The following is a 17,312-nucleotide window of genomic DNA, read 5'->3' as shown; positions in this document are numbered from 1 at the left end:
TAAAAACTGAACTCTTTACCCCACCTCGACCCCTTCTCAAGCACCCCACTTTTTCTTTTTAACCATTTTAGAATCACACGTTTTTTAAATGTTTCTCTTGATTTCCTTCCTTCTCTTCACCAGCAGAGCATCTTCACACCTTCGTTTCCCCTCTCCTTTCCCCCTCTTTTTCCTTCTATTGCAGTAAGTGCTTTCTTCTCACTTACGGGGCGGAGCCACATAGAACTAAGCCACATACTTACGTGGGGGATCCCTCTATAACTAACCATCACAACAGCAGTGGGTCAGCTGAGCCCAGCCCTACTGCTCTTAATCCTGCACCCCTTGTCTCTGGTCACTCAGGCATCCTCGTAGAGACAATACTTGCTTGTCAAAAATGAAAAGGTCATTTCCGATCATTTTGTCCAAGCATCTGCAGTGTATATGGGAGGGAGGGGTGGGGACACACTTTGCTTTATTCTTTACCCTAAACTACTCTACCTCTCACTTCTAAAATGAAAATATCCCAGTCTTGGACCGCAAGCGCCTAGCCATGCTGCTCTCTCATTCTTCTACTCTCTCTACACGTGTTCTTTTATCTCACTGAGCCCTCCTATTCCTTGGCCTCTCTAGTTTTTGCCCATCTGCACTCTCCCTCTTCTACCTCTCCCTCCTGTCACCATTGATTTGGTTTCGGGTTTCTTTTTTTTTTTTTTTTTCCTGGCCGTGCCGCGCAGCTTGCTGGGATCTTAGTTCTCAGAACAGGGATCGAACCTGGGCCACGGGCCACTGTCGAGTCCTAACCACTGGACCACCAGGGAATTCCCTGGGGTTTCTCCTCTTTTCCTTCTTTTCCTGCTCACACTCAGGCATACTAAGTTGTCAATACATCTACCACCGCTTATTCTTCTACGCTTACAACACCTTCCGTATCTCCACATCCAGTTATCACCCATAGCCAATCAACTGTTGCCTTTCAGTTCTACACACTTCTTCATGTGCTTTCAATACCCCTACCTTAGTCTAGAACGTCAGCATCTCTCACATAAATCACTCCTATAATGAACACGGCATTCTTCCTCCTCTCTGACCTTTCTTCACATTGCTTTCAGAGTGACGTTTCTAAAACACAAATTACATCCCAGATTAGACCCCCTTGATGGCTTCTTGTAGCCTTAATAATGAAGTCTCCACTCCTGTCTCTGGGGAAACGCAGATGGCCAATGGGCACATGCACACATGTTCAACATCACTAATCATCAGGGAAATGCAAATCAAAAGCACAGTGAGACATCACCTCACAAAAGGACACACGTAACAAATTTTGGAGAGGACGTGGAGAAAAGGGAACCATCCTACACTGTTGGTGGGACTGTAAATTGGTGCAGCCACTGTGGAAAACAGTATGGATATTTCTCGGAAAACTAAAAATAGATCTACCATACGACCCAGCAATTCCACTCCTGAGCATATATCTGTAAAAAAGAAAAACACGAATTCAAAAAGATGCATGCACCCCAATGTTCATAGCATGGTCATTTATAATTGCCAGTGTATGGAGGCAATCTGTGTCCATCAACAGATGAATGGACAAAGAAGATGTGATGTATATATACAAAGGAATACTAATCAGCCATAAAAAAAGAATTTTGCCATCGGCAGCAACATGGATGGACTTGCAGGGTATTATGTTAAGGGAAATAAGTGAGACAGAGAAAGACAAATCCTCAGTAAATTTGAAAGATTTAATAACTGGCTGAATTAAGGGACCTAGAAATGAATGTAGAACTGACTTAAGAAAGGGTAAGTGTTCAACAACACACATGCTGCAGAGAGCAGAGAAAGGGCACGGCTTATTTGAATACCACCTAATAAGTTGGTATTACTAGGTCTACAGAGCTAGTGGGCCCTTTTGTGTGCGTCTTAAATGCCAAGTTTATTGTGTATGCAGTAGAGTCATCAAAATTTTCTTACAGGAATTTGGCATGGCCAGAGTTGGGTTTTAGGAAGGTTAACTTAGCAAGTATATGAAGCATGTATCTGTGGGGAAAGACATGGAGGTAGGAGAAGGTTAGGAGACTAGGGCAAAGTTCAGGCAAGAAGTAATGGAGGTAATGATACTAAGAGTTGGCAAGAATGTGGAGCCAATAGAAATCTCATCCTCTGCTGTTGGGAGGATGAACTAGTACAACTGTTTTGAAAGATAAGTGGTGTTACCAGTAAGGTTGAACTTGGGCAGACCCTACGACCCAGAAATTTCATGTCTAGGCCTATACTCTAGATCAGGGTGACTCAGCTGTTGACATTTTGGAAAGACAATTCTGGGTTGTAGAGGACTGTCCTGTGCATTGTAGGATGTTTAGCAGTATCCTTGGCCTCCACCCACTAGACGCCAGTAGCACACCCTCAGTTATGACAACCAAAATGTTTCCAGACGTTATCAAATGTCACCCTGGTTGGGGCGGAGGGGTCAGTGCGTAAGATTGCCCTCAACTGAGAAACTACAGAAACTCTTGCATGTGGGCATAGGGGGATATGAATGAGAAAATTCGTCGCAAGATAATTTGCAAAAGCATAAAGCTGGAAACAACCCACATGTCCATCAACAGGAAATAGACACCCTGTGGAATTTTCATACGATGGATAAACTATACGGCAATGAAAACTGATTACTACGGTTGCACACATCAACATGGATAAATCTCACAAACACAAAATTGGGGGGGGGGAGAAAGAGTAAGGCAAGTAATAATACATCTAGTATAATTACATTCACATAAAATCCAAAATGGACAAGAAATAACATTATTTAAAGGAACAGTCCTCTGCCGTGAATGTATAAATAAGTGAATTTTTAACAAAGTTCAGGATCGTGGTTACCTCAGGGAAGGAATGAGGGGATGACGCAGGAAGGGCACAGGTGGGCTTCCAAGGCATTAGCCGTGTTCTAGTTCTCAAGCTTGGTGGTGGGTACCCAGGTTTTTATATTATTATGATATACCTTACATATATGCTGTATTATCTTCTGTATACATGAACCAGTTCATAATTTGTCAGGAAGTGATGCGGTCTAAAATAACGCAGGAAAATGGAGAGAAAGGCAGCAGAGTAAATAACTAATTGGATGAGAGAGAGAGACAGAGAGAGAGAGAGAGAGGGAAGGGCCAACTTTTAGGTGCCTCTTAGAATCGTTTTAAACTCATTTTCTTCATAGATTTGGTGATGATATCAATTCCTATTCTGTAAACACACATAATTCATTGCTCAGACTTCTAAGAAATGTACATTTTATGCCTCAAAACAGATCCTACTATATGATGTGATTCACAGGACTTGATAATACCACATTTCCCAGAACACCATTGTCTGAGAATCCTGCCCTGTTAGACTTGTAAACGTGTACTCATTTGTATTCCTTGGAGTTATGAGCATCTGAAAATAGGTGGTTTAGAGTAAAAGTGATTCTTCATCATTAACTTTAGTGTCATTAGAATATCCCTAACTGGTACAGAAAACTGTTTCCAACTCCGGCACCCACCCTACCCCTCTGTTTTTCTCCCAATGGTCACCTCTCAGGTAGTGGAATAAAAGGAGATTTTTTCGATCAAATCCTCTCAGATGATGGAGCCATAAGCAAGGAAAATATCAGAACATCCTAACCTTTCCTGGACGAGGCAGAGAGGGACAAGACAGGTCTTTTCCTACAAGGAGCACAAAGTTTTCAAGGTTGAGGGACTCACTGAGAACATATTTTATACGTGTGGACACAGAAAAACCCACAAACACCCAGAGAAACAGGAAATGCAGGATTCGTCCCTGACCTGATTTAAGGACCGTCTCTCAGAGACTCAGAGAAGCCTGATACGTTAGAGCTACAGCAGACCCTCAGAGCAGCAAGCCTGAGCTTCCTCCCTCAACATGAGAGGCTTCAGGTGCATACATGTGGGTAACGTAGCCCACGTGTCCTGTTCCCTGTATACACAGCCAGCACCTCGTAGATACCTCTCAGTCCTGAGAGTATAACACTGACGGTGCCACTCAGCTCTCAGAAGCACAGACTCAGTGAAGAGGAACACACATGCCTCTTGGGGCTTGGGACACGGGGCCACCTGGGGAGTAAAGTCAGGGCCCTAGGGAACTGGAGCTCGGTAAGGGGCAGGGACACGGACTCCCAGCATGCACCAAAAAAGGCTTATCTCAAAAAGAGGTGTGCAGGCGTTTGTCTAAAGTGAACCTCCCGGGACTTCCCTGGCGGCCCAGTGCTTAAGACTCTGCGCTCCCAATGCAGGGGGCACGGGTTCGAACCCTGGTCGGGGATCTGATATATCCTGCATGCCGCACGACGTGGCCAAAAAATAATTATAAATAAATAAATAAATAAATAAAGTGAACCTCCGAAAATTCTTAAGCCCAGGTAAAGGCCTTTAACATTAACTATAGTTAATACATTAACTGTATTAACACAGAAATACACACATACACACCCTGCTGGCATGGCATGAGCCATACAGAAGCAAACCAATTTGAGGCCTTTCGAGGGACCCTACATGGATAAATTTCTACTTGGACTGTTCTTTCATTAAACAATGGTGACAAAAGGCCTTGTGCCGTTTTCTGTTGTTGTTCTAGCCATAAGGAATACCCTGTGTTACTCTAGGATAATGCATTTTTAAATGTCAACCCCAGTGACAGGGGAAAGGGTTGCGGATACCTTACACTAACTTCACTTTAACAGACCTTTATCAAGCATCTACGAAGAAGGAAACACAGTGCTTTAGGAGAGAGAAATAAATAAAAGCCTTTAAGTTCCAAACAATTCAGAAGCTCACACGTTAGGCAGCTGGGGAGATACACACGTAAATAAATAATGTTAATCTACCCTAGGGTACGTGAGGCACTAGCACAGAAAACAGAAAAAGGTATTGATGCTAACTAGCAAGCTCTCAAGCAGCCTTCACTAAATATAGAGATAAGGCCTTCTACCCTCAAACCCCTGGTTCTCCCCTTCTATGGTCCTCTGCTCTGCTCAAGTACCCCTTCACCTTTTTCCCTTAAAGAAGTTCCAGATATTAGGCCCATTTCCTCCTTTCATTTTCTTTAAATTAGGACATATTTCAGACCTCGACAAAGGTACAGAGAATGCTACACCAATGCAACCATCAGCCGTCATAAGAAACGTAAGCTTACAAATGAAATTGAAACCCAGTGTACCTCTCCCCAACTGAATTCTCCCTCTCTTTCCATACATTTAACCACTGTCTTAAATAAGTTTATTGTTCTCATACACACCTTTCTGCATACTACATATGTATGCATTACTCCTATGTATGCCTTTTACTACAAATACATGTACCTATAATCAATCTAATAACTTTTGCATGTCTTTAAACTTCATACGTGCATGGTATCATAATGCTTTTATCCTTTTGGAACTAGGTTTTTCCTTCATCTTTTTCTCCCTTCCACTACTGAATCTTTGCCCCTTGTTATAAGCTGAACTGTGTCCCCGCAAAAGATATGTTGAAGCCTTGACCCGCGGAACCTGTAAATGTGACCTTATTTGGAAATCGGGTATTTGCAGGTGTAATAAAGATCAGATGAGGTCATACTGGATTAGGGCGGGCCCTTAATCCAGTATGACTGGCGTCCTCATAAGAAGAGAAAGAACACAGAAACAGAGACACAGGGGAAAACACTATGTAAAGATGAAGAAAGAAATTGGAATCATGCATTTACAAGCCGAGTGATGCCAAGGATTGACAGCAGCCACCAGAAGCTAGGAGAGAGGCATGGAACAGATTCTCCCTCCGAGCCTCCAGAAGGAACCAACCCTGCCGACACTTTGGCCTCAGACTTCTGGCCTCCAGAACTGTCAGAGAATAAATTTCGGTTGTTTTAAGCCACCTGCTTTGTGGTAATTTGTTACGGTAACCCTAGGAAACTAACACATCCCTCCGGGAGCTCTTTGTGTCTCAGGCCCCTGAGAATTCTAGTGTCTTCCTCAGCCCAGATCTTACCATCCTGTTCAGTTTACCTGCAACAGTACCAAGTCAGTGAATTAAGGCTGGTCCTACCGTAGGTGTACTTAAACGTTTCCCCCATTGCCCTAAAGCAGTGGTTCTCAAACTTTAGTGTGCTTCAGTAGCACTTGGAGGACTTGTAAAACCCGATGGCTAGCAGCCTACCTTCAGAATATCCAATTCAGTAGGTCTGGAGCAGGCTCTGAGAATTTGCATTTCAAACAAGTTCCCAGCTGCGGCTGCTGCTGCTCCATGGCAGGCCAATAGCGCCATCTGGTCTCCAGGCAAGCTAGGTCATCCGTCAGGTCCTTTCAATAACATATACTAGAGGCTGGGCCACCATCTCTCTCGTCACACAACTTGTTTATAATCTAATATTTTAATTTATTTGAGGCTGCAATAAAAGGATTTGAAACAGGCTTACCAAATAGTTGAAAGAAATCCCTTTCAATGACAGTAAGGTGGGCCGAAAGAAACAGAACAAAGATACGTTGGAGTCAGTGTTATTTAGGTTAAAAAAAAACTGCAGCTTATTCATGTCAAACAAACTTTTATTTTCAACGTGAACAATACTATCAGATTTATCTGTAAAAGGTAAGAATAAAGTCAGATGTCAGTTAATATCCTTTTGGGATGCTGAACTTTGGAACAAAATTTGTATTGTGGGCTAATGAAAACTAGAATATCCGTGAAGAACAAATTCATCTTTTCTTTCGCCGTCCACTTCTTTTTATGCCTTCCAACTGTAGGATGGGATAAGAGTCAATTAACAATTGTACACCAATAACATGCAGCAGGGACTTTCTAAATATGAGTCAATACTATGTACATCTGTTGGCTCTCCAAGGAGAGAACAAAATGTTTTCTTCTTGTAACCCAGAGCCTTGGTTGTCAGGGTGCACATCATTTCACCACACCAACCTCATCTCTCTCTTGCCCACCACTATAAACGCTAGATTTTTTTCTTGAAAGGCCACTCTGCGATTTAAATGTCTTTCCACCTTAAGAGCCTATGCTCCTTACACAAATCATAAATCCCTTATAATCCCAGACCTTCAGTTTCCGTATCTGTAAAATGAGAATGAGGCTGTTATCAAACATCCACAGGTGTGAAAATTAAGAAAGAAAGAGCGTGATACTGAGAGAGAGAGAGAGAGAGATGAGACAGAGAAAGGAAAAGACGAATGGGTAGAGGAAGGAGAAACTAAGATTGAATTACCGACTCAGGGATAGCCAATAATCTTACTATGGCTAATTTTCTTTTCTTTTGAATAAAAAATCTCAATCGAACTAATATTTGTGAACTACTCATGAAATGCAGTCTTATGTGAAATCCTTAACTTTTTACTACTTTGTAAGGAGTCACTTTCTCAAAGGCATTGTTATTCCGAGAGACTCCATTTCTGTGGCCAGGGGATGAAGGTACAGCTAGTGCACAGCTTACTCGCTTTAGCTGCTTCTTCTGGTGACCATTCTCTAAAACTATAGGTCTCTATATTTTAGACCTCTAAAAACATATAGGTCTCTATTTCCAGGTCTGATAAATTTCCCATCTGTAGTAGTCTTAAAGCTACAGGACAAAGGACTTGCGGCTGCAAATGAAATACTTTTCAGAACACACTTCCTTCTATATCATCTAGAATACAAGTCCATTAGTAACATTAAACCGTTTTTCCAAAACTAAATTTCAACAATTTTTTCTTATTTACTTTACAAAAAAAATTAAAAACACGATAGATAGCTAGTGGGAAGCAGCTGCATAGCACAGGGAGATCAGCTCGGAGCTCTGTGACCACCTAGAGGGGTGGGATAGGGAGGATGGGAGGGAGACGCAAGACGGAGGAGATATGGCGATATAGGTATACGTATAGCTGATTGACTTTGTTATAAAGCAGAAACTAACACACCGCTGTAAAGCAATTATACTCCAATAAAGATGTTAAAAAATAAACCAAAAATAAATTAAGTATGTAAACAAAACAAAACAAAACATAAAGCTGTTAGTAACAGGTATATGTCAGGAATGGTTGCACTATACAATAATACCTGTATTCTCCAGAGCTGCCCTCTGCTGAGACCGTATCCACTTTGGGTCCTTCTTCTGCTTTTTCATTTCCATCCTCTTTCTCTTCCTCAGCATTTTCATACTGATGTGCACTCTCTTCTTTAGTGTCGAATGATACGGACTTTGGCATCACAAGGTGGTGGGAAGCATTTCCCGATTTAAAATCAGCAGCAGAACCTAGTTCTCTGCCCTCAGGAGGTTCTGGAGAAGAGAAATATGTCAAAAAATAAATAAATCAATCAATCAATAAATAAAAAGAAGAGCTGGCCATGTTCCTACTGGTTGATACAACACTTCCATGGGCCTCACACTTCTGCTGCTTGACAGTTTTCACAACATTTTCCCCCTCTTTCCAGTAGACCTCACAGACTGTGCTGCTGATTATTTCTGGCCCTTTGGAGAAGGGATCGAAATCATTTGATTCTCAGAGCATTTTTGTATGTTTCTGCCAGAACGTCACTGGAAAATGTTCACCCAATTTAAAGACAAGTTCTACCGCGAAGCTCACTGATTCCTCAACCACTGAAAAGTGCCCCTGTGCCATTTCATCATTTTCTCAGGTCATCCTACTGGGAATCTTTGCATTTGTAGAAGCCCGTCAACCAAAAGTGAGGTATGCCATTTGTTTGCCCCTAGGTTGGTAGAAAGCAGCATACTTTTTCTCAAGATCATAAAGGTCTTTAGAGAATTGGGCTTCTACTTGTGCATATCGTGCCTGAAGGTTTTTGAGAGCTTTGACCCGCTGCTTAACCGCCAGAGGCCAGCGCTGAGCGCGGCCTGCCTTTCAGGCCGATGCCCCAGCAGGGGCTGCGAGGGCCTGGGGACTGGGCCGCCCCTCGCCAGCCTCGGCCCCGTCGTCAGGTCCACACGCCCCAGCCTCCCAGGACTCGGAGGCATCAGCCAGGACCTCGTCCGCCCAGAACTCGGCCTCCGCCGCCGGTTCCTCTGCCTTCTGGGATGCCGCCCCCTCTGCAGGTTCCTGCGGCTCCCAGGGCGGGGTGCCCTCTGCCTGGTACTCGCCCCGCCAGACCTCACCTGCCTCTCGCAGGCCTTCCTGCTCCTGAGGAGGCGCGGCATCCTCTGCAGGGTCCGAGGGCCGTCGGGAGCGGCGCCTGACCATCACGCGGCCGGCGTGGGGCCCGACCAGGACACGGTCGTTGTAGTGGCTGTGGTGCACACGGCAATGGACCAGATCCCGGAACAGGGACTGAAACTGCGCCGTGGGGGGCCCGTGGCCCGCGACCACTCCCGCGCCCTCGAGCCCATTCTCGTCCTCCTCTTCTGTCTCTTCCTCCTCCTCGACCTCTTCCTCAGTTTCGTCTCCCTCTTCTGACTGATACTCATCCTCCTCCTGGTCCTCGATCTCTAATTCAAACTGTACCTCCTCCTCCTCCTCCTCCTCCTCCTCCACCAGCTCTACATCCCAGTCTTCTTCCACTGCGGCCTGGGCGGCCTCCTGCCCACCATCCTCCCCGTGAAGGGCTCTGGAGAGCCCCAGGGAGGCCAGAAGGGCCGCGGCCCCCTCGGCTCCATCCATCCCTCCCGAAGGGGATGCGCGGACCCCGAGGGGACTGGGGTCGCCACCCGCCCCGCCACCAGCTCCGGCCTGGCCACCTGGGATCGGCCCTCGCTCCTCTGTGGCAGACATGGCAGGAGGGACGCGCCACACACGGATCAGGCTGCAGTGAAGATCGCGGGGAAGATGGCGGCCGCCGGGCTGAGTATCGCTGAGGGAGGGGATGATGTTGGCAGCGGGGCCTCCGGCACGGGGTGGGGGTTGCAGAGAAGCCGGCTGCACAGGGGACAAGGGTCTGCCAAGATGCCTCTGGGGGCCCCGCCACGGGAAGGGCAGACCGCCGGCCTGTGGAGCGCCCCACCGAGACTGCGCCGAGGCCGCTGCGCACAGGGCGGGAAAGAGCCTGACTGGCTGGCGACGGGAGGCGGACCTTGGAAGGGTCAACCAAGGGCCACGTCCTCCAGCGCCGGCTCTAAGCTCATTTGCCAGCAGCCAAGGATTGACAGCACCGCCGTCCAATGAGTGACCAAGGTCTTCAGCTTCCCTGGAAGCCTTAAAGGCCCAGCTCACCCTGAGCCTCGGTGAGCCCACAGGAATCCCTTCCTTTTCATTCCACCACTGCAAGAGCAAAGCTACAGTGTCCCTATAGGGCGGCGCCCTGGGGTATGAGAACCTGCATGTGTTCCCCATTTGCCACCCTGGGGCAGCTCACGCTGACTGAGACACACTTAGTTCAAAAACGAGAGAGAGAGAAGGTGTATAGATCAAATCTCAGCAACGCTTAAAACCTCCCACAAGAGAGAGCAAGAGAATTTGGAGGTTTTAATGCTGTAAAAGCTACTTAGAAAAGGACATACAAAGTCGATATGGATGCAGTGAGAATGGAGAGTGGAGAGAAAGCAGTAAAGACAGGAGCCGGACAGTGTTTCATCAGGGCTCCCCAATTCATTTCCAGCCTCCAAGAAATGAAGACAGAGAGAGAGAGAGAGAAGAGAGAGACACAGAGACAGAGACAGAGACAGAGAGAGAAGAGAGAGACACAGAGACAGAGACAGAGACAGAGAGAGATACTTCTTTCAAAGACTGGGCTGAGCACATGCTCTGCACTGGAGTGTGTACATCCCCTGCCTCCCCAATTCATACGATGAAGCCCGTCCCCCACCCTACCCCGCCCCCAGGAGATGGTATTTGGAGACTGGGTCTTTGGTAGGTCATTCAGTTTCGGTAAGGTCAGGAGGCTGCGGTCCACACGTTGGGATTACTGCCCTTACAGGAAGAGACCATAGATGGTGCTCTCCGCCCACCACCCCAACGTGAAGCCACAGGAAGAAGGCGGCTATCTTCAAGCCAAAACGAGGGCCCTCACCAAGAACTCCACCATGCTGGCACCCTGACCTTGGGCTTCCTCGCCTCCAGAACTGTAGGAAATAAACCAATGTCTTGTTTAAGCCGCCCAGCCTATGGCATTTTATTAGGGCAGCCTGAGCAGACTAATACAGCACGGCACACGTTAACAGGACAGGCTTCCTAGAATGATTTCTCGGTCAACAGTCCGAGACTTTTTGTTGTACTCAGCCCCACTTAGCCGAGTGGTCAAGGGTAACGAATGCTTAAAACGAGGAAGAAATCGACAACTATTTTATGCTAATCCCACTTACTATTGTCGCTGGGCACAGAAGCAAGAGTGGGTGTTAGCTGTAACTTCACGTTCAGGAGAACATAAGCCATGTCCCTTACTTCCAGTAAGCACACCGCCTTGGGATCCAGGACATCTAATTTGACAGACCCTAACGTTTCACGGATGGGAAGCACACATTCTGCACTGCGCTCCTGGGAAGGTTGGCGAGAAGAGCTGTTGTTGCCATCCTGAGTCAGTATGGACCCCTACCCCAAGTTGGGTTCAAAGGTCAATCAAGACTGGTGACACCACACACACACACACACACACACACACACACACACACACACACACACACACACACACTACCGAGACGCGATGCAAAGTGTATTCCTTACATGAGGAGGCTTCTGGGGGGAGAGCAGGGTAGCCTTTTCAAGCTGCTCCAAAAAAGACTTGAGAGAGTCAGGAAAGGACGAAATTGCTTTGGGAGTTCTACTGTGATTCGTGGATGGGGCCAGCATGACAGTTCCCTTGTGCTGGCAGTAGCTAGTGTAGTTTGACGCCCACTCCTCCTCCCCTCCACCCTACAACCGCGCCAAAGGAGAGAGTGTGGGGCATTGGGGAAGAGGGAGGGTTGACGTTTAAAAGCCCTCAGCAGTCAAACATCAAAGGATGCAGTCAGACGCTATACTACAATTCACCTCTGGCGTGTGACTGGCGACTGAAACGTGCCATTTTCCTGTAATGGAATTTGAACTTGTGGAAGTAAGCCACTCTGGAACTCTGAGTCCTGCAGCCTAAGGCCCGGTAGGGAGGCAAAAGGTCCACTGAATGCCGTTCAAGAGCCCAGCGTTGTGTATCCTGAGAAGTAAAATGCATGCCTCGGTCACCATCAATAAGGCCCGGAACTCCAAAGCCAAGAAGGAGGGTCTTGGCAAAGCCCTGCATAGTGGCTTTAGTATATATAGAGACACGTGTGACCTGGATTTATAATTTGGGAGTCTGTGGGCCAAGAGATTCCCAGGGCTCTTTACCCCAAAGGGGACAGTTTTACACAAGGAAACGTCGTTGCTGCCATGGGCCGGACCAGACAGCCAGCCCGATGACAATGGCCTGACTGTCTATGAAAATGTGCAGACGGGGCTAACTGTTGGCCAGAGCATCCAGCGCTAAGGTGACTGCCTGAAGTTCACTCACTTGTGCTGTCTTTTCGTTGAACAGTTTTATCTATGGTTATTGTATTGATTACTGACAGGGAAAGACTTTTCCTGACCTTTTCCTATTTATTTTCCACATGTCAGCCTTTTTTTGTTCCTTCACTCCTCAATTACTGTATTTTTCTGTTATTAATTTCATTTTGCTAGTGTACAAAGTGATTCTTTATCACTCCTTTCTCTGTACCTTTTTTAGTTTTTTTATAGTGCTGGAGCTTTTTGTGGGGGCAGTGTCGGTGGTTACACTGGGAGTTACAATTAATATCTTAACTTTATAATAATCAAGTTTGTATTAATACGGAGATAGTTGCAATAGTATTCAAAACCTCTGCTTTTCCCCAGCTCTGCCACATTTCTTTATTTAATTATGGTGACACATGGCATGTTTGTATATTTGGTGCCCATTAACAGAGATTTATAGTTAATGCTTTATACATTTGTATTTTCAATCATATATGAGAACAAAAAGAGGAGATACAAACCAAAAGTGCAGCAATACTGGCTTTTGCGTTTACCTGTGTAGTTACCTTGGCCTTTGTGGTTTATTTCTTCATATTGCTTCAGATAGGTGCCCAGCATTATTTCAATTCAGCCTGAAGGACTCCTTTTAGTACTTTCTGTAGGGCAAGCTTACTAGCTATGTACTCTCTCAGTTTTTGTTTGTCTTGGAATGTCTTTAACTCCCCTTCGTTTTCCCCACATATAGAATTCTTGGTTGAAAGGGTATTTTTGTTCATTTGTTCTACGCTTTTAATATGTCATTCCAATGCCAGCTGTCCTCTATGGTTTCTGTAGAGAAATGGGCACAAATCTTACTGAGGATTACTTGTAGGTGAGGAGTTGTTTCTATTGCTGTTTTCAAGGTTCACTCTTTGTCTTTGACTTTTGATAACTTGATCATGGTGTGCCTAGGTGGGGATCTCTGATTTTATCCTGCTTGGAGTTTGTGGAACTTCTTGGGTGTGTAGATTCATGTCTTTACTCCGAGTTTGGAGGTTTTCAGGCATCATTTCTTCAATGATTTCCTACCCCTTTCTCTCTCTCCTCTGCCTCTGCAACTGTCATTATGTGTACATTGGTGAGCTTGCTGATGCACATAAGTCTCATAGGCTGTGCTCATTATTCTTCATTCTTTGCTTTTCTGCTCCTCTTTTCCTTTCCAGAGACTGGATATTTCAACTAACCTTTTAAAACTCGCTGATTCTTTTTCTCCTGGTCAAATTTGCTGTTGGACATCTTTTATTAATTTTTCATTTCACTTACTGTGCTTTGCAGCTGAAGAACTTTTATTTTGTCCCTATTTATAATATCTGTCTCTTTGTGATACATCTTTCTCATTGTTTCCTAGTTCTTTGATCATTGTTTCCTTTCGCTCATTGAGTTTATTGAAGACAGTTGACTTAAAATGTATTCTTCTAGTAACCCAAATCCTATGCTTTACCTCTGACAGTTTAGAGTAATTAATTTTTTCCATGTGAACAGGACACACATTCCTCCCATCCCCTCCAACTTTATGGAAGTATAATTTACAAATAAAATTTCTATATTCACGGTGAACAGTGTGATGCTTGATGTATGTATACATTGTTAAATGATTACCACGGTGAAACCGATTAATACATCTATCACCTCACATAGCTAAAGGTTTTTTGGGGGTGGTGTGTGGGATAAAACTAAGATCTACCATCTCAGCAAGTCTCCAGCATACCACACAATATCTTAAATTATATCAGCATGCCGTACATTAGATCCCTAGAATGTATTTATCTTATAACTGATCATTTGTACCCTTTGATGAACCACCCCCCAAATAACAAACCTAAACCTGGAGGCATCATGCTTCCTGATTTCATTATTTTACAAAGGTATAGTAATCAAAACAGCATGGTATTGGCATAAGAACAGATGTATACATAGACCAACGGAACAAAATATAGAGCCCAGAAATAAACCCTCACATTTACGCTCAACTATTTGACAAGAACACACAACGAGGACAGGAGAGTCTCTTCAATAAATGGTGCTGGGAAAACTGGATATCCACATGCAAAGATACTATATTGGACCCTTATCTTACACCATACCCCAAAATGAACTCCAAATGGATTAAAGACTTAAACGTAAGGCCTGAATCTGTAAAACTCCTAGAGGAAAACACAGGGGTAAGCTCCTTGACATAGGTTATGGCAATGTTTTTTTTTTGAATTGACACCAAAACAAAGGCAACAAATACAAAAATAAACAAGTGGACTACATCAAACTAAAAAGCTTCTGCACAGCAAAGGAAACAATCAACAAAAGGAAAAGGCAACTGACCTATGAAGCAGAAGAAAATATTTGCAAATCATGTTATCTGTTGAGGGGATAATATGCAAAATATATAAGGAATTCAATCAACTCAACAGCAAAAAAAAAAAAAAAAACACAAAACCAACAAATAATTAATAAAAGGGCACACGGTCCAAATATACATTTTTCCAAAGAAGACATACAACTGGCTAATAGGTATATGAAAACGTGTTCAAGATAACTAACCATCAGGAAAATGCAAATCAAAGCTGTAATTAAGACATTACACCTATTAGGATGGCTATTATCAAAAGGACAAGAGATAGCAAGTGTTGGCAAGAGTGTGGTAAAAAAGGAACCCTCGTGCCCTGTTGGTGGGAAAGTAAAATGGTGCAGCCACTATGGACAACTGTATGGAGGTTCCTCAAAAGATTGAAAATAGAACTAGCAGATCAGCCAGCAATCCCACTCCTGAAAACAGATCCAAAGGAGGTGCTTTCTGCTCTGCTCTCTTATGCTCATTGCAGCATTATTCACAATAGCCAAGGAATGGAGACAACCTAAGTGTTTTGGGCAGATGAAAGGATCAAGAACATATCATATATATATATAAAAGACATATAAAAGAATTCTTCTTAAGAATTCATCTGAGGGCTTCCCTGATGGCACAGTGGTTAAGAATCCACCTGCCAACGCAGGGGACATGGGTTCGAGCCCTGGTCCAGGAAGATCCCACATGCTGCGGAGCAACTAAGCCTGCGCGCCACAACTGCTGAGCCTGCGCTCTAGAGCCTGCGAGCCGCAACTACTGAGCCCGTGTGCTACAACTACTGAACCCCGTGCGTCTAGAGCCCATGCTGCGCAACAAGAGAAGCCACCGCAATGAGATGCCCACGCACCGCAACGAAGAGTAGTCCCCGCTCGCCGCAACTAGAGAAAGTCCATGCACAGCAACGAAGACCCAATGCAGCCAAAAATAATAAATAAATAAAAACAAAATAAATAACTTAAAAAAATTCATTTGAAAGACTATTCTTACCTTTAGTGGGGTGATACAGAGAGGAACAGGAACAGAGAGAAGACATAGTAGATTCTCCTTCCTTCAGACCTCTTGTCTCTCTCAGGAAATCTCTACAGGCCCAGCTTAATAGTGAGCCAGCTGGAAAGGCAAAATAGGGTTGGCAGAGACCCAGAAACTTAGAACAGGTTATAGAATTTTGAGTGTGTCGTATGTGGGATAATAATTTCTGTCGGGAATGTGGGAGCATGTTCATATGTGGGACCAGGTACTCTGGGGACTTAACACGTAAGTATATTTACATATTGAGCATGACTGTGTGTGTGATCAAGTTCATACGTGTGACTGTTGATGAGCATCAGCACGTGTTTGTGAGTACATGTGAGATTGTCTCTGTGCGAGAGTAAATTTGTTTGACGTTAAGAGTGAATAAATATATACGCATGTCCTTATCTGAGGGTGTTCATCTGTGGGTGACTGTGTGAGCGTGTTCATGTGTATGAGGTATTGAGTGTGTTTGTAGGTGAATAAATGTGTAAAGACATTCACAGATGATTGACTGCCAGCAGCATGATAAAGTGAGAGCATATCTGTGTGTGAGTGAATATGTGGGTATTTTTGCTTGTGAGCAGGCAAATGTGCGTGCATAAGTGAATATGTGGGTGTGTCCATGTAAGCAAATACAAGTGTGCCAGTGTGTAAGACTGTTGACTGTGTGAGCCCATTAACATCAAGTATGCCATTGTGTGGGAGTGAATGTGTCAGTGTGTTGATGCCTGTGAAGGAACGTGAGTGATCTTGTGTATGCGATCATATTCATGTGTGCAAGTGAATTCATAAGCACTGTCATGTATGTGAACATGGTATTTCAAATATATCTGGGTGCCTGAACATGTAGATACATGTTCGTATACCAGGGTATCTACAAGTGCTAGTAAACCTGTGAGTGAGTGTGTGAGCATGTGCATGTGAATCTTTAAGCTCGTTTGATTGCGTAAGCTTGTTAATGTTTGATTACATTTGAATGAGTGAACATGTGAGTGTGTATGAAGTTATCTGAGTGTATCCATATGCATGAGTGAAGGTGTGAACTTCATGGTGTGTGAGCATGTTTGTGGGTAAGTGAATATGTGAGCATGCCTGTTTGTGAGTTGTGTTCAATGTGTGCATGTGAGTGAATGTGTGAGTCTTACATGTGAGCATACTTGAGTGTGCGTGTGTGTGTGAGCGAATGTGTGGGCATCTTCATTCTATTGAGTGAATATGTGACCAAATTTGTGTGAATAAATGACTGTGTAAGCAGAATGTGCTTAAATTTGCCATCTTATACATTGCTGTGACTAAGGCAACATGCAGGTTTGTTTTGGTGGGCAATTGTATGTATGTGCTTTCTAGCTCAGAGTGGTGTTATTGTTGCTTGAGTTTCCTGCCAACTACTAGTAACAAACAGCCGGGTGGGCCAAGTGATCTCAAAAACAGATTGTACATTTGGCCCATTTCTTTCCCTGTTTATCACAAGGCTGCTGTACTTCAGTGCAGGACTACCTGTTCCACTGCTTCCATTCTAGGGGAAATTTTTCTTGGGCAGCT

General features: G+C 44.5%; 1 protein-coding gene across 7 annotated transcripts in view; it reads right to left on the bottom strand.

Moving 5' to 3' along the window:
* Positions 1-5,951: 5,951 nt before the first annotated feature.
* LOC309653788 (uncharacterized protein) overlaps positions 5,952-17,312 on the bottom strand; it is a 36,178-nt gene continuing 24,817 nt past the window's right edge. For 6 of the 7 annotated variants that reach the window (XR_014259485.1, XM_082478581.1, XM_082478583.1 and 3 more), the window contains 3 exons: positions 15,744-15,863; positions 8,046-8,265; positions 5,952-6,742 (listed from right to left, as the gene is read on the bottom strand). Coding sequence is in view for 2 of the 7 variants with exons in the window: in XM_082478581.1 (XP_082334707.1) it covers positions 15,849-15,863 (15 nt within the window). In the remaining 5 variants the exon portion in view is untranslated. Of the gene's footprint in view, positions 6,743-8,045; positions 8,266-12,758; positions 13,205-15,743; positions 15,864-17,312 lie in introns of those variants that run through there. The other variant, XM_082478582.1, reaches the window with a different exon arrangement.

Source organism: Balaenoptera physalus, assembly GCF_965194825.1.
Source record: "Balaenoptera physalus genome assembly, contig: HAP1_SCAFFOLD_1164, whole genome shotgun sequence".
In the NCBI taxonomy this organism is placed as follows: Eukaryota; Metazoa; Chordata; class Mammalia; order Artiodactyla; family Balaenopteridae; genus Balaenoptera; species Balaenoptera physalus.
This window is presented reverse-complemented; position numbering and strand designations above follow the sequence as displayed.